Genomic DNA, 26858 nt, shown 5'->3' on the forward strand with positions numbered 1-26858 from the left:
AGATGTTACTGCGTCCTCAGCGTGCTCCTCAGTGACACTTCTGGGCTTTGTCCTGTTGTCAGCTGTCCCTGGATGGCTTTTGAGGTCCCTCTGGCAAGCTCCTACTCCATTTATCCTTCAAACTCAGCTCAAAAGGCACATTTTTAAAAGCCTCTCTTATATCCTCTTCCTCCAAGCGTAACCACTCACCTGCATAACTGTTCTTGGAGTAGCAGCAAATTGCTATCTGCATCACACTCCATTGTTACTTATCTCCTCCACCAGACTATGATTTCCCTGAGGAAGGAAACCCTGTCTTACTCATCTTTCTTTCCTCAGCACCCAGGTTAGTGCTTGTCACACAGTAAACAATGAATAAATGTTTGCTGAAGGAAGAAGCAAATGAATGCAAAAGTAAATAAAGAAACATGGGGTGTTGCCATCCTTTTTCCTGAGCTTGGCCCAAACACTTTGAACCAGCAGATCCAAACTCTTCCTCCTTAAACCCCACTTTCTTATGTCCCAACATCTGCCTGCCCAGGTCCTTTATTCCAGCTCAGATACTTCTCAACCCTGAGCACGTCCCACATGGTCTAAACCCCATCCCTGGGTTTGCATGCCTCATCTTGCCTTGGAATGCTTCTCTTCAAAATGTTCCACCAAGTCCAAAAGACTTTCCATCTACAAAAGAATTACTGGTCCCTAATTCTCCCTCCCATTTTAAGCACACCCTCCTCTGTGCCCCCATAGCACCTGAGCTCCCATCAGGATACGCACTCGCTCTGTCTTGTGTGTGTTACCAGTGTATGAGTCTCCCCACTCCCAGCAGACCCTGTGCTCTTCCTCCCTGTTCCCACAGCACCTGGGCTACCATCAGAACATGGATCTGTCTTGTGTTGCTCTGTCTTGTGTTGGTTTCTGGGTCTATCTCTCTCTACTCCTAGCCAACCATGTCCTCCAAGACAGCAGAGGGCCACATCCTGTCCCCTGGAATTATGCCTGGCTTATGGTAGATGACACTGATGCATTTTGAGCAGGACTAATCATCACTTCAGGCATCAGGTAAAAGGTAATCAAGGGAAGCCAACATGCCCGAAATTACCTACTCAAAGAACAGGAGCACTGTGCCAGCACCCAGGGCTCTGGACACCCTGCTCAATCCCTGCTGCAGTGTGCTCCCCTTGGGCAAGAATCAGGAGGAGAACTCTGAGGACTCAGAGGTCCTGGGGACTCCATTACTGACATGCACACCCATGTGAGGCCAATGTTACTATGATGTCCTGCATTGCTTCTGTTGGATGGACACCTGGGAGCAGTGGATTTGGAGAGAGGCTTCTCTTCCAGGACTGCAGGCTGACAGAAGCCGCATAAAACACGTAAGACCCTGTGTCAGGCGCATGACATGTGATGCCACTTTAATTCTTCCTAATAGGTCTGAGAGACACGTGTTACCCCTGTGTAGCAGATGAGGAAGGCAGTATATGGCCAAGTTGGTACAGGCAGACACTAAAGCACAAGTGCACAGGGTGCTTCCTGGAGTCAGCAAGCACTTTGGGAGGAAACACTCACTCCAGCCAGCAGCACACTGCACCTGCCCTCCTGTCCTAGGCTTCTGGCTGCACAAAGGCTGTGGCATGTGGGGCTGTCACACCACCTCCTGCATATTCTTTGGTGTCAATATCAACCCAGAGCTCTCCCCTGACTTTTAAAAATGGTTTCCTAGTTTTTGTAGCCACTTCCTTTTGCACTTGGTCACTACATTTAAATAAATAAATAAACACTGTAAAAATCTAAATGATGGGTGGCTGCTAAGATGGCCAAATAGGAACAGCTCTGGTCTGCAGCTCTCAGCAAGATCAATGCAGAAGGCGGGTGATTTCCACATTTCCAACTGAGATACCCGGCTCATCTCACTGGGACTGGTTAGACAGTGGGTATAGCCCACAGAGGGTAAGCCAAAGCAGGATGGGGCATCACCTCACCAGGGAAGCTCAAAGGGTTGGGTAATCCCTCCCCTTAGCCAAGGGAAGATGACAGGGACTGCGCTGTGAGGAATGGTGCATTCTGGCCCAGATACTACACTTTTCCCATGGTCTTCACAACCCACAGACCAGGAGATTCCCTCGGGTGCCTACACAACCAGGGCCCTGGGTTTCAAGCACAAAACTGGGCAGCCATTTGGGCAGACTCCGAGCTAGCTGCAGGAGTTTTTTCTACACCCCAGCAGTGCCTGGAATGCCAGAGAGACAGAACTGTTCACTCCCCTGAAAATGGGGCTAAAAGCCAGGGAGCCAAGTGGTTTAGCTCAGCGGATCCCACTCCCATGTAGACCAGCAAGCTAACATCCACTGGCTTGAAATTCTCACTGCCAGCAGTCTGAAGTCAACCTGGGATACTCAAGCTTGGTTGGGGAAGGGGCATCCACTATTACTGAGGCATAAGTAGGTGGTTTTTCCCTCACAGTGTAAACAAAGCCTTCAGAAGTTCGAACTGGGCGAAGCCCACCATAGCTCGGCAAAGCCACGGTGGCCAGATTGCCTCTCTAGATTCTTCCTCTCTGGGTAGGGCATCTCTGAAAGAAAGGCAGCAGCCCCAGTCAGGGGCTTATAGATAAAACGCCCGTCTGCCTGGGACAGAGCACCTGGGGGAAGAAGCAGCTGTGGGTGCAGTTTCAGCAGACTTAAACGTTCTGCCTGTGGCTCTGAAGAAAGCAGCATGTCTCCCAGTACAGCTCCCGAGCCCTGCTAAGGAATAGACTGCCTCCTCAAGTGGGTCCCTGTCCCCTGTCCCTCCTGACTGGAGACACCTCCCAGCAGGGGTCAACAGACACCTCATACAGGAGAGCTCCAGCTGGCATCTGCCAGGTGCCCCTCTGAGACGAAACTTCCAGAGCAAGGAACAGGCATCAATCTTTGCTGTTCTGCAGTCTCCACTTGTGATAACCAGGTGAACAGGGTCTGGAGTGGACCTCCAGCAAACTCCAGTAGAGCTGTAGCAGGGGCCTGACTGTTAGAAGGAAAACTAACAAACAGAAAGGAATAGCATCAACAAAAAAAATCCACACAAAAACCCCATCTGAAGATCACCAACATCAAAGATCAAAGGTAGACAAATCGACGAAGATGAGGAAAAAATAGTGCAAAAAGGCTGAAAAACCAGAACACCTCTTTTCCTCCAAAGGATCACAACTCCTCGCCAGAAAGGGAACAAAACTGCACTGAGAATGAGTTTGATGAACGGACAGAAGTAGGCTTCAAAAGGTGGGTAATAACTCCTCTGAACTAAGCAGCATGTTCCAACCCAAAGCAAAGAAGCTAAGAACCTTGATAAAAGGTTACAGGAATTGATAACTAGAATAACCAGTTCAGAGAAGAAAATAAATGACCTGATGGAGCTGAAAAACACAGCATGAGAACTTCATGAAAAATACACAAGTATCAATAGCCAAATCCATCAGGCAGAAGAAAGGATATCAGAGATTGAAGATCAACTTAATGAAATAAGCATGAAGATGAGATTAGAGAAAAAAGAATTAAAAAAAATAGGCAAAGCCTCAAAGAAATATGGGACTACATGAAAAGACCAAGCTATGTTTGATTGGTGTACATGAAAATGACAGAGAAAATGGAACCAAGTTGGAAAACACTCTTCAGGATACTATCTGGGAGAATTTCCCCAACATAGCAAGACAAGCCAACATTCAAATTCAGGAAATACAGAGAACATCACCAAGATACTCCTCGAGAAGAGCAACACCAAGACACATAATTGTCAGATTCAGCAAGGTTGAAATGAAGGAAAAAATGCGAAGAGCAGCTAGAGAGAAAAGTTGGGTTACCCACAAAGGGAAGCCCATCAGACTAAGAGCAGATCTCTCTGCATAAACCCACAACCCAGAAGAGAGAAGGGGCCAATATTCAACATGCCTAAAGAAAAGAATTTTCAACTCAGAATTTCATATGCAGCCAAACAAAGCTTCATAAGTGAAGGAGAAATAAATTTCTTTACAGACAAGCAAATGCTGAGAGATTCTGTCACCACCATGCCTGCCTTATAAGAGCTCCGGAAGGAAACACTAAATATGGAAAGGAAAAACCAGTACCAGCCACTGCAAAAACATACCAAAATGTAGAGACCATCAACTCTATGAAGAAACTGCATCAACTAACAGGCAAAATAACCAGCTAGCATCATAATAACAAGATCAAATTCACACATAACAATATTAACCTTAAATGTAAATGGGCTAAATGCCCCAATTAAAAGACACAGACTGGCAAATTGGATAAAGAGTCAAGACCCATCGATGTGCCGTATTCAGGAGACCCATCTCACATGCAAAGACACAGATACGCTCAAAATAATAGGATGAAGGAAGATTTACCAAGCAAATGGAAAGCAAAAAAAGCAGGGGTTGCAATCCTAGCCTCTAATAAAACACACTTTAAACCAAGAAAAATCAAAAGAGACAAAGAGGGCATTACATAATGGTAAAGGGATCAATTCAACTAGAAGAGCTAACTATCCTAAATATATATGCACCCAATACAGGCACACCCAGATTCATAAAGCAAGTTCTTCTAGACCTACAGAGAGACTTAAACTCTGACACAATAACAGTGGGAGACTTTAACACCTCACTGTCAATATCAGATTGATGAGACAGAAAATTAACAAGGATATTCAGGACTGGAACTCAGTTCTGGAACAAGCATACCTAATAGACATCTACAGAACTCTCCACCCCAAATCAATAGAATATACATTCTTCTCAGCACCACATAGCACTCACTTATTCTAAAATTGACCACATAATTGGAAGTAAAACACTCCTCAGCAAACACAAATGAATGGAAATCATAACAAACAGGCTCACAGACCATATTGCAATCAAATTAGAACTCAGGATTAAGAAACTCACTCAAAAACGCACAACTACATGGAAACCGAACAACCTGCTCCTGAATTTATTTACTGAATAACGAAAATAAGGCAGAAATAAATAAGTTCTTTGAAACCAATGAGAACAAAGACACAACGTACCACAATCTCTGGGACACAGCTAAAGCAATGTTCAGAGGGAAATTTATAGCACTAAATGCCCACAACAGAAAGCTGGAAAGATCTAAAATTGACACCCTAACATCTAGAGAAGGAAGTGCAAACAAATTCAAAAGCTAGCAGAAGACAAGAAATAACTAAGATCAGAGCACAGCTGAAGGATATAGAGACACAAAAAGCCTTTCAAAAAATTGATGAATCTAGGAACTGGTTTTGGAAAAGATTAACAAATTAGATAGACCTCTAGCCAGACTAATAAAAAGAAAAGAGAGAAGAATCAAACAGACACAATAAAAAAAATGATAAAGGGGATAACACCAGTGATCCCACGGAAATACAAACTACCATCAAAGAATACTATAAACACCTCTAAGCAAATAAACTAGAAAATCTAGAAGAAATAGGCAAATTCCTGGACACATACACCATCCCAAGACTAAACCAGAAAAAGTAAAATCCCTGAAGAGACTAATAACAAGTTCTGAAATTGAGGCAGTAATTAAACACTACCAACCAAAAAGAGCCCAGGACCAGATGGATTCACAGCCGAATTCTAGCACAGGCACAAAGAGGAGCTGATATCATTCCTTCTGAAACTATTCCAAAAAACAGAAAAAGATGGACTACTCCCTAACTCATTTTTTGAGGCCAGCATCATCCTGACACCAAAACCTGGCAAAGACACACAAAGAAAGAAAATTTCAGTTCAATATCCCTGATGAAGATTGATGCGAAAATCTACAATAAAATACTGGCATATTGAACTTAGCAGCACACTAAAAAGCTTATCCACCATGATCAAGCCGGCTTCATTCCTGGGATGCAAGGCTGGTTTAACATACGCAAATCAATAAATGTAATCCATCACATAAACAGAACCAATGACAAAAACCGCATGATTATCTCAATAGATGCAGAAAAGGCCTTCGATAAAATTCAACACTGTTTCGTGCTAAAAACTCTCAATAAACTAGGTATTGATGGAACATATCTCAAAATAATAAGAGCTATTTATGACAAACCCACAGCCAATATCATATTAAATGGGCAAAAGCTGGAAGCATTCCCTTTGAAAACTGGCACAGGACAAGGAAGCCCTCTCTCACCACTCCTACTCAACATAGTATTGGAAGCTGTGGCCAGGGCAATCAGGCAAGAGAAAGAAATAAAAGTATTCAATTAGGAAGAGAGGAAGTCAAGTTGTCTCTGTTTGCAGATAACATGATTGTATATTTAGAAAATCCCATCGTCTCAGTCCAAAATCTCCTTAAGCAGATAAGCAACTTCAGTAAAGTCTCAGAATACAAAATCCATGTGCAAAAATCACAAGCATTCCTATACACCAATAACAGACAAACAGCCAAATCCTGAGTGAACTCCCATTCACAACTGCTTCAAAGAGAATAGAATGCCTAGAAATAGAACTTACAAGGGATGTGAAGGACCTCTTCAAGGAGAACTACAAACCACTCACTGCTCAAGGAAATAAGACAGGACACAAACAAATGGAAAAACATTCCATGCTCGTGGATAGGAAGAATCAATATTGTGAAAATGGCCGTACTGCCCAAAGAAATTTGCAGATTCAAGGCTATTCCCATCAAACTACTTTCTTCACAGAATTAGACTTTCTTCACAGAATTAGAAAAATCTACTTTAAATTTCATATGAAACCAAAAAAGAGCCCGTATTGCCACGACAGTCCTAAGCAAAAAGAACAACCTGGCAGCATCATGCTACCTGACTTCAAGCTATACTATGAGGCTACAGGCACCAAAACAGCATGCTACTGGTACCAAAACAGAGATATAGACCAATGGAACATAACAGAGGCCTCAGAAATAACCACACATCTACAACCATCTGATCTTTGACAAACCTGACAAAAACAAGCAATGGGGACAGGATTCCCTGTTTTAATAAATGGTGTTGGGAAAATTGGATAGCCATATGCAGAAAACTGAAACTGGATCCCTTCCTTACACCTTATACAAAAATTAACTCAAGGTGGATTAAAGACTTAAAAGTAAGATCTAAAACCATAAAAATCATGGGGAAAAAAAACTAGGCAATACTATTAAGCAAACAGGCATGGGCAGAGACTTCATGACTAAAGCACCAAAATCTATGGCAACAAAAGCCAAAATTGACAAATAGGATTAATTAAGCTAACCAGCTTCTGCACAGCAAAAGAAACTATCATCAGAGTGAACAGTCAACCAACAGAATGGGAGAATATTTCTGCAATCTATCCATCTGACAAAGGGCTAATACCCAGAATCTACAAAGAACTTAAACAAATTTACAAGAAAAATCCAAACAATCCCATCAAAAAGGGGCCGAAGGATATGAACAGATGCTTCTCAGAGGAAGACATTTATGTGGCCAACAAACATATGAAAAAAGCTCATCATCACTGGTCATTAAAGAAATGCAAATCAAAACCACAACAAGATACCATCTCATGCCAGTTAGAATGGTGATCATTAAAAAGTCAGGAAACAACAGATGCTGGAGAGGATTTGGAGAAATAGGAACATTTTTACACTGTTAGTGGGAGTGTAAATTAGTTCAACCGTTGTGAAACACAGTGTGGCGATTCCTCAAAGATCTACAACTAGAAATACCATTTGACCTAGCAATCCTATTACTGGGTATATATCCAAAGGATTACAAATCATTCTACTAGAAAGACACATGCACTCGTATGTTTACTGCAGCACTATTCACAACAGCAAAGACTTGGAACCAACACAATGCCCCTCAATGATAGACTGGATAAAGAAAATGCAGCACATATACACCATGGAATACTATGCAGCCATAAAAAGGAATGAGTTCACATCTTTGGCAGGGACATGAATGAAGCTGGAAACCATTATTGTCAGCAAACTTACACTAGAACAGAAAACCAAACACCACATGTTCTCACTCATAAGTAGGAGGTGAACAATGAGACCACATGGACATAGGGAGGGAAACATCACACACCAGGGCCTGTCAAGAGGTGGGGAGATAGGGGAGGGATAGCATTAGGAGAAACACTTAATGTAGATGACAGGTTGATGGATGCAGGAAACCACTATGGCATGTGTATACCTACGTAACAAACCTGCGTGTTCTGCACATGTATCCCAGAATTTAAAATATAATAAAAATAACTAAATAAATATAAAATAAAATATAGTGTGGGGTAGAAAAAAACTAAATGATGCCCCTCAAAAAAGTAGAAAAGTAAGAAAAAAACAAACCCCAAATTAGAAGGAAATAAATATTACAGTTCAGAGCAGAAATAAATAAAATTTAGAGTGAATAAAATAAAATATCAATGAAACAAAAACTTTGTTTTTTTGAAAAGATAAACAAAATTGAAATCCTTTAGCTAGATTAACAAAAAAATGAGTCAAGCCTTAAATAAAATTCGAGACAAAAAGGAGACATTACATCTGATAAGACAAAAATTCAAAGGACCATCAGAGATTATTATGAGCAACAATATGCCAAAAATTGGAAAACCTGGAAGATACGGATTAATTCCTACACAAATACAACCTAGCAACGTTGAATCATGAAGAAATAGAAAACCTGAACAGACCAACAAATCACAAGATACATGCAGTAATAAATAAACTCCCATCAAAGAAAAACTCAAGACCTGATGGCTTCACTGCTGATTTCCACCAAACATCTAAAGAACTAACATCAATTCTTCTCAAGCTATTCCAAAATGTTGAGGAGGATGGAATACTTCCAAACTCATCCTGTAAAGCACTATCCTGATACCAAAAACAGACAAAGCTACAATAAAAAAGGAAACATCCCTGATGTTTATAACGATATATTATAAAGATAATTCATCTTGATCAAGTAAGATTCATCTCAGGGATGCAAGGTGGGTTCAACATATGCAAATAAATAAACATGATACACCACATTAACAGATTCAAAAACAAAAATCATGTGATCATTTCGAAATATGACAAAAAGTTATTTGATAAAATGCTACATCCCTTCACAGTAAAAACTCTCAACAAACCAGGTATAGAAGGAACATACCTCAAAACAATAAAAGGTTTTATATGCAAAACCCACAGCTGGCATCATACTGAACAGGGAAAAATTAAAAGCCTTTCCTATAAAATCTGGAATAAGACAAGAATGCCCACTTTCACACTGTTATTCAACATGGTACTAGAAGTCCTAGCCAGAGCAATGAGAAGGGAGAAAGAAAGGGCATCCAAATTGAAAAGGAAGAAGTAAAATTGCCCTTGTTTGCAAATAATATAATCTTATATTTGGGAAAACTTAAAAATGCCAAAAGGTTGTTGGAATGGATAAATAAATTCAGCAAAGATGCAGAAAACAAAATCAATGTGTAAAAATCAGTAGTATTTCTATATGTCAACAGCAAAGTCTAAAAAAGAAATTAAGAAAGCAATCCCATTTACAGTAGCTACAAAAAAATACTTAGAAATAACCTTAAAGAAGTAAAAGATCTCAACAACGAAACTATAAAATGCTTATTAAAAAAATTAAAAAGGACATGAAAATGGAACAATATTCCATGATCATGATTATAAAAATTAATATTGTTAAAATGTTCATACTACCTAAAGAAATCTGCAGAATCAATGCCTATCAAAATACCATTCAGTATTCTCTATGGAAATAGAAACAAAAATTCTAAAAGTTATATGAAACCACACAAGAATCAGAACAACCAAAGCAACCCTGAGCAAAAAGAACAAAACTGGAGGAATCATATTACCTGACTTCTGTCGGGGAAAATCTGAGTGTTGGGAAAAAAGCTGAGGCAGGGCTTGCATGTCTGAAATAATGTAAAAGAGTCTTGGAACATGTCCAGGGTCCAGGGTCTAAAACCCCTCTTGGCCTTTGCAACACCAAGTTCTGTGCCAAAGGGTGGAAGGCTGCCCTGCCACACCATAATCTAAGTCCAAGGCATAAAACCCCTCGTGGCTTGGATAGAATCCAGGACTCAGGGCATAAAACCCCTAGTGGCCTCTGGAAAGTGTCTAGACTTGGTGGCTCCTTGCTTCTAGCCCTCCCAGGCTCATAGATTGATTGTATCTTAAACTAGAAGAACATGTTTCCCATTATCTCAAGTAGCAGAACATGTTCTGTATGCTTCAAAGAAAATGCTAAACCATCACAGCTGTAGATCATGCCCTTGACGCATCGCTACCTTTCAATCCCCACATCCTCACCACCTGTTTCTTGTTTGATCACCAACAAATAGCATGGGCTCCCAGAGCTTGGGACCTTTGCACCCTCCATACTAGCATTGGCCCCCTGGTCCCACCTTCACTCTTAACTTGTCTTTTCTCAATCCTTTGACTCCGCCAGACTTCGTAGCCCCCATGGCCTGGTGTTGGGTCTTATCATCCCAACACTATCTAAAGAAACCTGCAGAGTCAATGCCTATCAAAATACCATTCTGTATTCTCTACAGAAATAGAAACAAAAACTCTAAAATTTTTGTGAAACCACACAAGAATCAGAACAGCCAAAGCAACTCTGAGCAAAAAAGAACAAAACTGGAGGACTCATATTACCTGACCTCAAAATATACTACAAAGCTATAACCAAAACAGCATGGCACTGACTTAAAAATGGACATACAGGCCAGTGGAACAGAATACAGATGCCAGAAACAAATTCATGCATTTACAGTCAACTCATTTTCAACAAAGATGCCAAGAGTATACACTGGGGAAAGAATAGTCTCTTCAATAAATGGTGCTAGGAAAAATAAATATCCATGTGAATGTATGAATGAAACTAGAGCCCTATCTCTCACTCTATACACAAATCAACTCCAGATTGATTAAACATGTAAATATAAGACCTGAAACCATGAAACATCTAGAAGAAAACATTGAGAAAACACTTCAAAACACTGGTCTAGCCTTTAAAAACGTTCTTGCGTAAGACCTCAAATGCACAAGTAATCAAAGCAAAAACTGACAAATGGGATTATATCAAGCTAAAAAGCTTCTATACAGCAAAGGGAAAAATTAACAAAGTGAAGAGACAATCTATGCAATCGGAGAAAGTATTTTCAAACTATTCATCCAATAAGAAATTAATAGAATATATAAGGAACTCAAACAACTCAATGGACAAAAAATCAAATAATCAGATTACAAAATGGACAAAAGATCTGGACAGACATTTCTTCAAAGAAGACATCCAAATGGCCAACAGGTAAATGAAAAAATTATCAACATCACTAGTCATTAGAAAAATGCAAATCAAAACCACAATGAGATATCATCTCCCCCAGTTAAAATGGCTATTATCAAAAAGATAATAACAAATGCTGGCAAGGGCATGGAGAAATGGGAACACTCTATATATTCCTTGTAGGAATGTAAATTAGCACAGCCACTATGGAAAACAGTATGAAGGTTCCTCAAAAAACTAAAACCAGAACTACCGTGTGATCCGGCAATCTCACTGCTGAATAGATATCCAACATCTGTATTATCTTGAAGTTCACATCTATGTCTTCCAATTAGAACTGGTTACATTCTACTGGTTCTCCATAAGCTGAGAAATTGTGAATAGCATCCTGAATGTTGTGCATGTTGTGTTTTGTGTAGACTGTGGGTTGCCATAATCCTTGGGAGAATGTTGATGTTTTGGATTCTGCAGAAAATCAAGCTGGTTAGGTTGAGACTGCAAGTTCCATCTCTCCTACGTGTGGTAGTTCCAAGCTGTGCTCAGTTCATATAGCTCTGTTACAGTGTTTTGGGACTTTCCACACATGTCTAGCTCAAGGTGAGCATAAGACTTTGGTGGTTTCATGCTCAGAATTAGCAGATCCCTTCTCCAGCTCACTCTGCTCTAGAATCCTTTCCAGCTCCACTGGGCTCTTTTCTGGTTCCTCTACCTAGAAAGACGGGGTTTCCAGGAAAGTTCTAACCACTGGCCCCACTGTGTTGCTTTGTGTGGGCGCACCCTGGAGGCAAATCCATGGAAGACAGAAAATTGACCTCTGCATATTCACTGCTCCAAGTTTTTCTCCAGTCCACTCTCTGCCTCCTTTCATTTACTTCCCAGGGTCTTTGGGTAATCATACTTTGTATGCGTCCAGAGTTTTAATCTGTGATCTGGGAAGGATATCCTGCAGTGGGTCTGCCACCACAGTGGAGCTGGAATTTCTAAGTCCTTTTCCAGAGTCCCTGTATCTCTCCCAAAATCCATCATCTCTTCACCCATTACGTACATTTTTTGCCCATAGATTTAAAAAGTTAACATACTTATTTTAAAGTCTTTGTAGGCTAGCTCCAAAATCTGGGTCTATTCTGGTTTGTTTCTATGTACTGAGTTCTCTAAACTGTGGGTCAACTGTTACCATTTACTCATACGGCTAGTAATTTTTCATCACACACTGAATATCTGGGATCTGTTCTAGGAAAAGCCACAGAAATTGAATCTCAGTTCTTTCAAGAGTCAAATCTGTTCCAGTTCCTGCCAGAGTTTTAATTGTTCTTCAGTGCCTTCAAACAGTTGTTTTTTAATGTCTCAGTTTCTAACTGTTCAGTAATTTAGTATGATGCAAGCTATGCCACTACCATTAGAAACAATATCATCTTTCAGGACTTAAGAAAGCTTCCTTCCCATTTTCCATCTCCCCTTGCAATCTGGCAAACAGTGTTTGAACTTTTCTGAAGAAACTACCCTGAAATATTGCTCATTGCCCTCTCACTCCCTCATCCACACAAGCGAAAACAAAGAGAGAAGACAGCACAGCCCGGCCAAGGGCCTGTGGCAGTGCTGTTCCCAAGCTGTAGACAGTTCTTTCTCCTCCACTGTGCCATCTCACTACAGCACACGACCATCAAACACTGATCATGTACCGATGCAGACGTACTACATGCCTTGCCTTGTGTCCTCAGAGCATCTTAACACGGAAATCCGTAACACAACCTCCATAACATCCAGAACATCTTAACATGGAAATCCATTAACATGAGGCAGACAGCCCCAAATGCTGGGAGAGAGAACATAAAAAACTGCTGTGGTGATTCAAAGAAACCAACTCCTGCTGGTAAGACTAACAGGAATTTCACAGAGGAGGAAGGAATGCAGAAAGTGGACCCTCACTGCTCATGCAGGCAGAGACATTTATGTGTCTGTCTCCTTTTGCTTCAGCTGTGTCATTGGAGTACAGGTGGTAGTGGCTGTTAGTATACCAAGCCTTCTACATAAAGTGTGTCCTGCAGATGAGCTGCACTGGTAACCTCAGTCCGTGTCAGCAAGGTTCACTGATGAAAACAAGCATCTCAGCAAGCTCACTAAGTGTTCTATGTGCATGTGAAAGCGTGAAGGGCACCAACACGAAGCACTGTGTCTTTTACAAGAACGACTGTAAGACCTCCCTTCTCTCTGTCCAGGCATTCATACATGCAGTAGAGGGAAAGGGGCACAGGGAGAACCACAGGTAACATGGACTGAGCTTCTGCCACTGTGCACCTCATGTGTGTTCTGCCACCTTACACCCATCCGCCCTTGAGTTAGTCATTTCCATTCTGAAGATAAGGAAGTTGAAGGTCAAAGAGGTTAAATAAGTGGCCTAAGATAACAAGAAAAGTGGCAGAACCTGAATTTGAAGCCATATCTGGCTGATGCCAAACCTGTGCCATGCTTTCCATTGCACTGTACTGCCTATCCCTGGTCTGGGACTCAGGAGAGGCAGGTACTGGTGTGGTTCTGCCACTAACTAGTTCACTGATCTTGGTTAATTCTTTTATCTTTCTAGAACACAGATCTTCATGTATCAGTTGATGAAGGTGGAACTGCTGAAAGTTCACAAATGAAGGAATAGCGTTGCTTCAGGAAAATGGCTGATGGAACCAGCCTTCAGATTGAGTGTTGGAGCCCCTGCTGTGTTACAGAAAAATAATTAGAAAACCAGGAGTGCAGCAAAGTGTGAGACAAAGAGTTCAGGACAGATGTGAGGGCACCTGGGTTCTAGTCCCTCCTCTACCATTTGATAGCTGTGAGCCTCAGCTGCTTCACCTATAAAATGGACATAAATGATCTTTCTAGCTATCTCTCATATGTTTGACTGGTTCCAGTGAGATTATGTATGAAAATATTCTCGGAGATGTCATGAAGTAATCTATTAACACAGGCATTTATCTGTCTGCCTTCATTTTCACAGCATGATTTAGGTATTTCTAAACTAACAAATCAAGGAATATGACTGTGATCTGTGTGCCATGGTGGCAACTGAGTACCAGCTCTGGTCAAGCCCATCCCCTCTGCACATTTGCCGGCCCTTACACTGGGAATTACAGGTGATAAAACTGGTGCAGGCTCTGCCCCTGTGAGACATCCAGTGGTGTCAGAGAAGCAGAGGTCATGGTTCCAGAGCAAGGAGTCCCTTGTGAAACCATCTGTGGTGATGGACATGCTGCCTATCTTTGCTAGTCACTTTGCTGGCTACTATAACTGAGAAACTGAACTCGAAATTTAATTTAATTTTAATTAGTTTAAATTTAAATAGCCATGACTGCAGCTACTGGGGAGCAGCACAGCTTAGAATTCAACTGAGCTGTGGATCTGTTCATCAATCTTAAGGTTTCATAGCTGTCCTCTTAAGGCCAACACATAAACTGACTTTGTTATTTGCAGTTCTGAAACTCTAGCCACTAATCCTTTTTTCCCCAAAATCAAACAAAATTTTCATGGCATGATTTTCTACGATGGTAGGTTTCTTAGGAATCCAATTATCACTTTGTAGCAACATAAATAAAACCAATAAAATGTGAAGGCTACATAAACAAAAAATTAAATTTTGTTATGTATGTTTGCTAACCTGAAAGATACAATATTTTATGTCCTTCTCTTTGAAATTTAAAAAAAATCAGGGACTGAAAAGAACAAGACCTTGTGGGGGTCACTCCCCGCACTGGCTGTAGTGGTCCCCTACCTTACATGTCCTGCTTTCTGGCTGGCGTGCTGGTGCGAGCAGAGACACCCCCGAGGTGCAAGGATGGGCCAGATGGGCGGCACATGGTGAGACACAGGGGGTTCAGACGCACGTTCTCGTTCTTGGGGGAGGTGCTGATGGGAGCGGCTGGGCTCAGCTGCAGAAGAGCAGGGGCCGTGACTGGCTGAGGAAATGTTTCCCAGGGAGCCTGTGAATGAAACAGGAAGGAAAGACATCCTTGTCCTAAAGTGGGCTGCTAGAGGCAGAAACACATGCAGGCAGAGGCGATAATCCAGCCCCAGCACCCTTCCTCCCACACGCCCGCCCCTGTGTCCTCCCAGAGGAGGGCTGGGGCCTCCTGGCTATCCTGGCTGAGGAGCAGACGCTCTGCCTCTTTCCTACCCTACAGCAGCCTGGAAGCCTCATAGTGCCCTGGGCCATGACTGTGCCACTCCCAGATGGTGTGACTCCCCACAGTCCAGGAGTGTGGTCCAGGCTCCCAGGCAAGACAGCCCTTGCAGTGGTGAGTGCCACCACCTCCCTCCTCCACGGTGGCTCCTCTATCATGGCCTCCCTCAAAGCTAAGGCTGTCTGGGTCAAGTGAGGCTTGCCAACTGAAGCCGCATTCCTGGAAACCCCGCTTTCCTGCCTGTCCTTCCACAGCATCTCAGACTCCTGATGTGTTGGCAAGGAAGACAGGTATCATGGACAGGTGGTACTTTGCTGCACCCCAAGCCCAGCACACTGTTCATCTGGCTTGCTCCCTAGGACCTGTCCACACTCCTCAACAGAACCTACAAGGCCTTTCGCAGTCTGACCTGTTTCCTGCTTTCCTACACCCACAACCAAGGTATATGGTAGCATTGGTCATCCTGCACACACCAGCCTCTTTCAGGCTTCTTTGCTTTGGCTTATGCTGTTCCTTCTGCCTGGATTTCACTTCTACTCAAACTCACATGCAGACTTTAAGCCCTGCTCAAATATCATATTCTCTCTGAAACTTCCTGGACCAGCTTTCTTCTGGGTGTCACAGCACTTGGCCCATGTTCCCATTATATGCATGTTCCCATCCCATCATAGGCACTTCCTTGCCCAGTCCATGGGTTTTTGAGAACCGCAACTGATGTTGTTACCTCCATGGCCCAAGCATTCACCTAATGGAGGCCGGTTACATAGACAGTTTTTAGTTTGTGTTTGCAGAATAAATAAAAACATACTTTCAGCAATAAAAAATCCCAACAGCAAAACTTGTTCAAAAGAAATGAAGGTCTACAGGTGTAATTTTAAATGATGTGATCGCTAGTGGGGTTATGTTTGGGTGGTGTTGATGGTAGCCTTCTAAGCGTTCTTCAAGTCATATCAGAGGGGACAGAGTTCTCTTTCTGCCTCCCTGATATCTGGCCTATTTCTGGCTGTGCCACCTCATGGCCTGTAGCAGGAACCCCAGCTGGCTAATGCCCCTGAGTGTCTGCTGCTCTCCAGCTGTTTCTGATGCTGGGCAAGACAAGTTCTGCCAGTGAGCAACAGAAACATCTGACAGGGCTCTGGGAAAGATGGCTCTATTGATAGCTATGTGCACTCCAAGATGAGCTCCCATGCAGGTCTCCTGGTGAGTGGGATGTCTGCTAACAGAATCAATGGCCTTGCAGCTCCAAAAGACCTGCAAGATGAATGCTCTACCAGTGGAGGAGAAAGAGTCTATGCTAGGGGGCCAAGCAGCCACGGCACCAAGGATGAACGCAGCTGCTGCCCGGGGAGGGTGCAACAGGAAGCTCTGCCGAGCCTCTGCTCCTGCCATCTTGTTGGATCTGCTTCCTCTGCCTTCAATGGAGCTATTCTTCAGGATTCCGCTCTAGACCCTCCTCAGCCTCACCCTGACTCTGGATACTGCAGGATGATCCTGTCCTCCCACAGCCCCTGGTACCGCCTAAGTGATGGCAACGCTAAAATCTGAACCTGCAGCTCAGGCCTTTCTGGGGCTCCCTGCTGCAAGGCAGACACCCCAAAAGCAGGTGTCCCCAATGCTCCAAGTGAGCCCCTTGCATGCCTGTGTTCCCTCTAGGTGAGGCACATCAGCATGACTGTCCACTCCACTCTCCAAGCCAGAGCCCAGGCATCACTATGACGCTTCACTGTTTCTCACCAACCATGTCCTGTCTTTATGGCATTGCTCATGGAAAGCTCTTCCACAGTGCCCTGCATCCTTAAGATGACTCACAAAGCATTCTCTCTCTTTCTAAAACCATATTTCTGTCTATTTCTTCAACCAGTTTCTTGCCAGTAATTGCTCGTGTTTCAAATGGAATTCTTGTAAAACACCAACCTTTCTCTCATCGCCCCATACATTCAGCTCGAAACTCAGTGAGGGCAGAGATTTCATCTCTTTTGAAATGGTTTTGTTCTCAGAATCAAGCCCACTGTGTGATACAACCAGTATGCGTTGATCAAACAAAGGATGTAGCATAGTAAGGAACTACTCCCCTGGTGACAGTCACTGCTCCTCATTGCCCTCCCAATAAAGTCCAGGCACCTCAGTCCCGGTAGGAAAGGCCACTTTTCCACAACCCACTCACCCTGTCCTGTCACCCCAAGCATCCTTCATGCCCCCAGTTGTATGTGTGGGCTGTGAGGATGAAAGAGTGACCCACCCTCACCTCCACAGCCCCTGTCTAGCACTCAGGCAGTAGAGTCCTATCCATGACCCAGAGTCCATTTATATGCAGACCTGGGGGTCTATCAGCACCAAGTCATGGCTATAAAACCGATCAGCTCTCTCAAAAGACCTATAGCTCCAGAAACATCCTTTCAAAGCAGTTCTGACAATAAACGTTGCCTGAAGAGTTCTTAAAATCAGACTGCTGTGTTTTGTCCCAGAGTTTCTGATTCAGTAAGTCTGGACTGGGGTGCAGACTGACTTACAAGAATGAATTACTTACTGACATTCTTACAAGAATGTACAGGTCTAACAAGTTCCCAGGTTATCCTGATGCTGATGAGCTAAGAATGGTTTTTACATTTTCAAAGGATTGTAACATTTTAAAAAAACAGGAATATAAAATAGAGACTATATGTGACCTTCAAAATCTAAAATATGTACAGGAAGTATCTGCTGAGCCCCAGACCCTTGTTACTCAAAATGAAGCTTTTCTTTTCAATTTTACCCTCCCAAAAAAGTGGGAAAGAGTGGAGCTTCCAAAAGACACTAATGCCTGGGTCCACCACTCAAAGATTTCTAGGTAACTCACTTGGCACAGGTCCTTGGCATCAACATTTTTAAAATGTCCCTCAATTCTGATGTGCAACCAGGTTCAAGAATGACCAATTTAGACCATATACCTGCCTCAGAAAAAAAAAAAAAAAAAGAAAAAAGCCTGCTCCTTAACCTTCCTGGTGAGTAGAGGATGAGCCCGAACACATGTGAAGGAGCATTTCTGCAACTTAAAACTCATTTTTAAAAGCTGAACTACTCTTTTGTGAAGGTTATTAAAACCCAAGCATAACTCTGTATTTGCTCCTTTCACCTATCCCCTCCTAAGTGATTATAAATCAGTAAGATTCACAAAGCACCCCTAAACAAACCCACCAAGGGTCAAGTGCAACTGTGCCAGGCGGTCTGAGGTAGGTGGGCCAGAACAGCCAGAGATGGACCAGTAGAGGGCGAAGGAGAAGTCTTCCCTAGGGGTGGCTGAGAGGCGACAGGGCAAAGGTGCTGAGAGGCGACAGGGCAAAGGTGCTGAGAGCTCAGGGAAGGGGGAGAGGTGGAGGACTGAGGATGGTACTGATATCGAGGTATCAGAAGAAACACCCAAAACGCCTTTAGCTTCATCACGAGCCCAACACTTCTTGGCAGTGTTGGCAGCTAGAGCTGCCCTCCTTGCTGGAGATCAGAGGGCCTCATCTAGCCCCTCCTGAGACAGGGCTGTGTGTGCTCCCATACCTGTGCTTTCCTCAACCTGCCTGAAGCCGCAGATCTGACAGATGCTCTGGACCCACTCGTTCATGTCCTCCCTGGTCTCAGCCACCAGGTAAAAGGTACGCTCACTGGTCTTGATGTCAAACATGTAGCCCTTCTGAATCTCCTTCTTGTTGAAGTTCAGAGTCACACCAACATCCAGCTGCTCACAGAGGTTCAGGTTGATGGTGCGCAGGGGATTCTTGGAGCCATCATTCTTGTAGTATTCCAGAACATCTGGGTCACTGCTAGTCTGGCCCCTCCGCAGGATAAACCAGCGTTTCCTCCAGGCCTAAATCCCACCAGGAAGGAGTAAGAAGAGGGGAAACATTCATTTGTTATTACCAAGCTTTTAACAGATCTAAGACATCACTAAGTTGAGGACGGGACTTGGACCTGCACTCAGCCTATGTCTCCCTTTCGGATTTCCCCAGAGTTTCAAAGGTGGAGAGTGACTTTGAATGCATTTTACCGCAGCATCTCACTATGTCAACAGAGTCTCATCACTACAAAATAACGTGCATTTCCACACTTTAGAGCAGGAGGTTGGGTGAGAACACTTTATAGCAACAATGTCATTAGGCTAGAACACTGACCTCAGTGCATAGCACTTTTAGACAGAGCAGAACTCTCAAAGCCACAACATCTTAGTTTATAGATGGGGACCTCCACTAAGCATGGTGAGTTGAAGCAACAGTGTCAGAAGCAGAAGTATTAGCAGTAAACAAGTAGCAGAAAAACATGTTTCCCAACTTTTAGTAAAATGTGCTTTTTACCATATCATGATGCTTTAGAAGAGTCACAGAAAAACCCTTCTAAAACTTCTCCCAAGCACAGGACTTCAGGATGCTTCTTTTTTAAGGGACACAGTCTTACTCTGTCACTCAGGCTGGAGTGCAGTGGTGGCACAGTCACAGCTCACCGCACCCTCTAATTCCCGAGCTTAGGTAATCCTCCCACTTCAGCCTCCTAAGTAGCTGGGACTAGAGCACACGCCACCATACCTAGCTAATTCTTTAATATATTTTTCTGCAGAGATGGGGTCTCGCTATGTTGCCTACGCTCATCCTGAACTCCTGGCCTCATGTGATCCTCCTGCTGCTGCCTCCCAAAGCACTGAGAGGCTTTTTTTCCATCTTGTTCACTGCTGCATCCCTAATACTTATAATAGTGTCTTGTACATGTTAAGTGCTCAGTATGTATTAGTGATCAGATAAACTCCTTACACTACTCCACCCCGTAGAATTGAATGCATGATTACATTTTCTCTCAGGCTCTCTTCTTCCATCTCTTCAACAAGACTGAGTGATCCATGAGCAGACACCACATACAGGGATAAAAGACTACCCATGGTAGAGAACTGTGGATGAGTCTATGCTTCTCCACTGGCTCCAGGTGTGACTTTCCAGTAAGCCATTTACCTCTTTGGAGCTTGTCTCAGCTACTGGAATCACCACCACCACCACCACCACCACCACCCTGAGTACCTCATAGTTTTATTATGCAAATAAACCCAAACCACTTGGTATACAACCCTGAAGGACTACAGACACCAAGCATCGGGTTATTATCACAACTCTTTAGAACCCAGAAGACCTACACTCTAGGACTCCTACCACCTTTTCCTACTCACCTTTCATCCCTGTTATTCTCCCCCTTATCAAACTTCCTTTCCATGGCTCTAATATAATCACACCCTTGCTTCTGTCTCCATTCCTCTTATTTATCTGGCAAAACCACAGCCCCTGGCTAAGCCTAATGCTTTGCCTACTCCACCTGTTCCCATTCAGCTGTGAACAGCTGGAGAGAATTACATAACCATGCTGCCTGGTCTCACTTTAACTTCAAGGGGCCCTCATGTGGCCCAACGTCCTACCATATTTACCTAGTTCATGGCTTTCTCCTGCTGTTTTGCAACAACCTCTCAACTTCTCTCCCTTTAAACCTCCAACACCCCTATTTCTTTGTTTCTTATTCCATGAGAAAATATAAGCAATGCAAAGGGAATCCGCCTCCACACCCACCAGCCTGCCTGTGCCTATAGCCCTGGACCTTGTCACTGGGGAGCACAGAGTCTTCATCCATACTAAGGCCAACCTTCTTGCATTTGTGAACACCCTCTCGCTCACAAATGGACATCACCCCAACAGTTCTCCACCTCTACTAGGATCATTCCCATCAAGACACAAACTTCTCCCATCTTAGAAAAAAATTAAAAGTTTGGCTTTAGCCCACATTCTCTTCCAACTATGGCCCAGTTTTTCTACCCTCTTTACCTTAAAACTCTGAAGAGTTTCCTCACTGCTAATCTTCATTTCCTCTTCTCCTGTTTTGTGAAATCACTCTAATCAGGCTGTTCCCTTTCTGTACCACTAAAATGACTCAGGGAAGGTCCCAAAGACTTCATTGCTGCTATATCAACTCCTGGGCCTCACTTAATCTCCCAACCCAATAAGCCTTGGATTGAAAAAGACTGAAGATTGAGGCACAGTCAGACAGGATAGAGTTGAGGAACATAAAAACAAGTGCCACTTATTTACAGTCACCTGAAGTCTTGCCCAGGCTGCTGCCTTCACGATTCTGTGTGTGCGTGGTGCAGGTGCATGTATATTATGAGCATAGCAAGTGTACTGTTACTACTCTAGCTGGCGTTTACTCTCATATATTGTGAGGGTTTTTATGCTACCACATTATTTCAATTTTGTGTAAATTATGCAGCTGTATTTCCATATATTAAGTTTATATGTTCACCTTATATTCTGTGGTCTTGCTATATTCACCTAGTTCTGGGAAGGTTTTTTGAAGTAGATTTCCTAGAAGTTCCTGTATATCCAATCATGCCTTTTGAGAATAAAGACAATTTTACTTCATCTTTTACAATCTCTATGACTTTCATTTCTTTTTAATGCTTGTTACACTGACTAGACCCTTTGGTACAACACTGCATAAAAGTCATATGCACAGACATCCTTGCTTTGTTCACGATCTTAGGGCAAAACGTTCAGTATTTTATGATTAAGAATGATGTTAGCTATAGGTTCTTCATAGATACAACTAATTTTCTATGGTTTGTTGAAATTTGGTCAAATACTTTTTTGCGTCTATTCAGATGATCAGGTGATTTTTCTTCTTTATTCTCTTACTGTGATGAACTGCACTGGCCTGTTTTTAAATGTTAAGCCAACTTTGCATTCATTCTATAAATGCCTTGGTTATAAAGCGGCAGAGCAAGACTTCAAGCCCAGCAGCCTGGTTTCATGGGCTCTGCTTGTTCTCTCACCAATATTGCTTTACGTGTAGAATTTGGGCTGAGGCTAGGGGAGAGGGAACAGTGATGACGATAGCTCTGCAAAGATAGTTGGGTGGATAATGGAATACAGTTTCCCAAATCTGTAAGCAGATCCTTGAAAGCTGTGGATTGCTCAGCTCCAGTCTTCATCCTCCCAATACTTTCTTCCAGTGCCTGTAATTTACTGGAAATCCTTCTGCATCCATGTTGTGTATCAATATCATTATACTCCCCAGAAGCACACTGCTGAAGTATTTCTTTTAGCACTTCTCATATTGTGGGTTGTCTGGTAACATACGGTCTTAGTTTGTTGTTGTTGTTTTCTATCTGATGCTCTGACAGTGTGTTGGTTTTGCCTTCATATTTTAAAGCAGAATTTTCCACTGGAGAATCTAGGATGACGGCACCACAGACTGTGTCATGGCCTGTGTTCTCCATGTCTTCATTTCCTCACCTGAGAAATGAGGACAACACTGTGTCTATGCTATCAGGCTGTTCTAAGGATATGAAGTGACTCAGCTAAAAGCCTTGGTACTGTGCCTCACAGCTAGCAAATATTCAATGAACACTTAAAGAAAAACAAATGTGTGCCTACAGTGATCAGATTCTGTTAGGCAGACTACATATAGGATAAAAGCCACAGGTCATGGTTTCCAGGAGCCTGAAATATTTCTTTTAGCATTTCTTATATTGCATGCTTTCAGATAACACCCTTCTTAGCTTTTTTAAAAATGTGACAATGTTTTTATAGTATCTTCACTTAAAAAGAAAATTGCACTGGGTGTAGAATCTCAGATGATGGTTTTCTTCCTCCAGGGCTGTTGACACGTCAGTGCACTGTCTTCTGGCCTCCACTGTTTCTGATAAAAGCTGACTGTCAATCTGGTACAGTGTGGGTTACCCCTCTGGCTACTTTTTTGTTTGTTTTTTGTTTTGAGACAGAGTCTTGCTCGGTTGCCCAGGCTGTAGTGCAGTGGTGCAATCTTGGCTCACTGCAACCTCCACCTCCCGGGCTCAAGCGATTCTCCTGCCTCATTTTCCTTACCTTTGTCTTCAGCGATTTGATCATGATGAGCTTATGTACATTCTCCTTTGTGTTTATCCTGCTTGGAATTAGCTGAACTTCTAGGAGCTGTGGACTACTGTTTATGATCAAATTTGGCAAAACTTCAGCTAAATTTTCTTCAAATATTTTTTCTCTCCTCTCCCTCAACCCCTTTCTGGAACTTCAGTTAAACATATGTTCAATTTCATGATACCATCTCACAAAGTGGCTATTCATTTTTCAATTCATTTTTTTCAAGCAGGATAAATAGCATGAAGACAGACAATAGAAATAAACCCAAGTATGTCAGTAATTACATATCCGAATATGACAATAATCACAGCAGCCTGGGGGAGACTGCTAGATGACCTGGGCAAGGAAGGTCTCTTCGAGGTAGTGACATTTTATAACAGCAATCACTTCTACAGAGCCTTACTACACACTGAGCACCATTCCAAATGCTAAATATGTGCGTGTATGTACACATATATACGAATTTATTTATCCTCACAACCTAGTCAAATAGATATTACTACTGCAATGAACAGTTTAAGAATTGGGATGCAGAGAAGTAACTTGCCCAAGGGTCACAGAGCCAGTAAGTGGTAGAGCCAAAATTTGAAACCAGAGCACATGCTCTCAATCACCTTACAACACTGCTTGAAAATACCCGCTGAACTAGAAGAATGAGAAGGAGCCAGGCATGTGAAAGTGGTGGAGGAAGCTGCTGCATCCCAGGAAGAGGGAACTGCAAGTGCAAAGGCCCTAAGTGAGGAAGAACTTGGCTCTTTCCAAAGCGAGAAAGGGGCCACTGTGGCTAAATGACAGTGAGAGATGGGAGAATGTGGCACGGGAAATTTGGAAGGTAGCACATGCCACACTAAGCAGTTTATTTCATGGCTAACTCTACCTCAGGGACTGAGCTCCATGCCTTGTATCAACCTTACATTATACAATTTCTTAATACAACAGTCACCTGTGATATAAATTATTTGCACACCACATTTTGTAGAAAGTGAAGCTTCATTCACTAAGTAGATTTGCCTATAATGCAAAGCTATTAGGTAGAGCCACGATTCAAACTACGTGGGACCACCTGCAAAATTCAGGCCACAACCACACAAGACATCAGGTCAAGCTAAATACAATCATTTGTCCAAGAATCATCTCCACCTCCCTAGAGAAGCACCTGGCTATGAACAGAAGATGCACACAGACTTCTAAGAGACTTCTGAATAAGGTGACTGTGAGGGAAATGCTTTGTGCTATGGAACTTCAGATCAGGATTACCTTTATTCTGAACTTGGCTTTGTCCCAGAAAGCCAGAGTTTCTTGTTAATTTCTTCCTTTGTCTACCTCTTGGTTCTAAAACTGCATCTGTATTTCAGATTTATGTCAATATTTAATATTCACTGCTGCTGGAGTTGCCTCCTTTCAGGGCCTCAGTTGAGCCCTGGTAACCTGTATTGATCTGTGGCATTTGTCTCTACCTCAGGCCAGCAGAATGCAGTCTAATGGCTAAGGATCCTCATAAAAAGGGACAATGACCAGCGGTAGGTAAAACAGAGAAAGAGGCCACTGGGAAGTTTAAACATGGTGCAGAACCCACCACAGCACAGCAAAGCGGCTGTAGCCAGACTGCCTCTCTAGATTCTGCCTCTCTGAATAGGAGTGGTGAGAGAGGACATCCCTGTCCTGTGCCAGTTTTCAAAGGGAATGCTTCCAGTTTTTGCCCATTCAGTATGATATTGGCTATGGGTCTGTCATAAATAGCTCTTATTATTTTGAGATACATCTCATCAATACCTAATTTATCGAGAGTTTTTAGCATGAAGGGCTGTTGAATTTTATCAAAGGCCTTTTCTGTATCTATTGAGATAATCATGTGGTTTTTGTCTTTGGTTCTGTTTATATGCTAGATTACATTTAGTGATTTGTCTATGTTGAACCAGCCTTGCATCCCAGGGATGAAGCCAACTTGATCTTGGTGGATAAGCTTTTTGATGTGCTGCTGGATTCGGATTGCCAGTATTTTATTGAGGATTTTTGCATCGATGTTCATCAGGGATACTGTTCTAAAATTCTCTTTTTTGTTGTTGTTGTGTCTCTGACAGGCTTTGGTATCACGATGATGTTGGCCTCATAAAATGAGTTACGGAGGATTCCCTCTTTTTCTATTGACTGGAATAGTTTCAGGAGGAATGGTACCAGCTCCTCTTTGCACCTCTGGTAGAATTCGGCTATGAATCTGTCCGGACCTGGACTTTTTTTAGGTTGGTAGGCTATTAATCACTGCCTCAATTTCAGAACCTGTTATTGGTCTATTCAGGGATTCAACTTCTTCCTGGTTTAGTCTTGGGAGGGTGTCCAGGAATGTATCCATCTCTTCTAGATTTTCTATTTTATTTGCATAGAGGTGTTTATACTATTCTCTGACGATAGTTTGTATTTCTGTGGGATCAGTGGTGATATCCCCTTTAACATTTTTTATTGCATCTATTTGATTCTTCTTTCCTTCTTTATTAGTCTTGCTAGTGGTCTATCAATTTTATTGATCTTTTCAAACATTGAATCAAACATTGATTCACTGATTTTTTTAAGGGTTTTTTGTGTCTCTATCTCCTTCAGTTCTGCTCTGATCTATTTCTTCCCTTCTGCTAGCTTTTGAATGTGTTTGCTCTTGCTTCTCTAGTTCTTTTAATTGTGATGTTAGGGTGTCAATTTAAATCTTTCCTTCTTTCTCTTGTGGGCATTTAGTGCTATAAATTTCCCTCTACATACTGCTTTAAATGTGTCCCAGAGATTCTGGTATGTTGTGTCTTTGTTCTCATTGGTTTCAAAGAACATCTTTATTTCTGTCTTCTTTTCGTTATGTTGTTCAGTTTCCATGTAGTTGAGCGGTTTTTAGTGAGTTTCTTAATCCTGAGTTCTAGTTTGATTGTACTGTGGTCTGAGAGATAGTTTGTTATCATTTCTGTTCTTTTACATTTGCTGAGGAGTGCTTTATTTCCAACTATGTCGTCAATTTTGGAATAAATGTGATGTATTGCTGAGAAGAATGTATATTCTGTTGATTTGGGGTGGAGAGTTCTGTAGATGTCTATTACGTCCACTTGGTGCAGAGCTGAGTTCAATTCCTGCATATCCTTGTTTACTTTCTGTCTCGTTGATCTGTCTACTGTTGACAGTGGGGTGTTAAAGTCTCCCATTATTATTGTGTAGGAGTCTAAGTCTCTTTGTAGGTCTCTAAGGACTTGCTTTATGAATCTGGGTGCTCCTGTATTGGGTGCATATATATTTAGGATAGGTAGCTCTTCTTGTTGAATTGATCCCTTTACCATTATGTAATGGCCTTCTTTGTCTCTTCTGATCCTTGTTGGTTTAAAGTCTGTTTTATCAGAGACTAGGATTGCAACCCCTGCTTTTTTTGTTTTGTTTTGTTTTCCATTTGCTTAGCAGATCTTCCTCCATCCCTTTATTTTGACCCTATGTGTGTCTCTGCATGTGAGATGGGTCTCCTAAATATAGCACACTGGTGGGTCTTGACTCTTTATCCAATTTGCCAGTCTGT

The 26858-nt window shown here is 42.5% G+C and overlaps 1 protein-coding gene across 1 annotated transcript in view; it reads right to left on the reverse strand.

Annotated features, from left to right (window-relative positions):
- LOC105480791 (GRB2 associated binding protein family member 4) overlaps positions 1-26858 on the reverse strand; it is a 54446-nt gene that overhangs the window by 20699 nt on the left and 6889 nt on the right. The window contains 2 exon segments of the mRNA XM_071078922.1: positions 15002-15209; positions 18939-19245. Coding sequence (XP_070935023.1) covers positions 15002-15209; positions 18939-19245 — 515 coding nt within the window.

Source organism: Macaca nemestrina, chromosome 15, assembly GCF_043159975.1.
Source record: "Macaca nemestrina isolate mMacNem1 chromosome 15, mMacNem.hap1, whole genome shotgun sequence".
Lineage (NCBI taxonomy): Eukaryota > Metazoa > Chordata > Mammalia > Primates > Cercopithecidae > Macaca > Macaca nemestrina.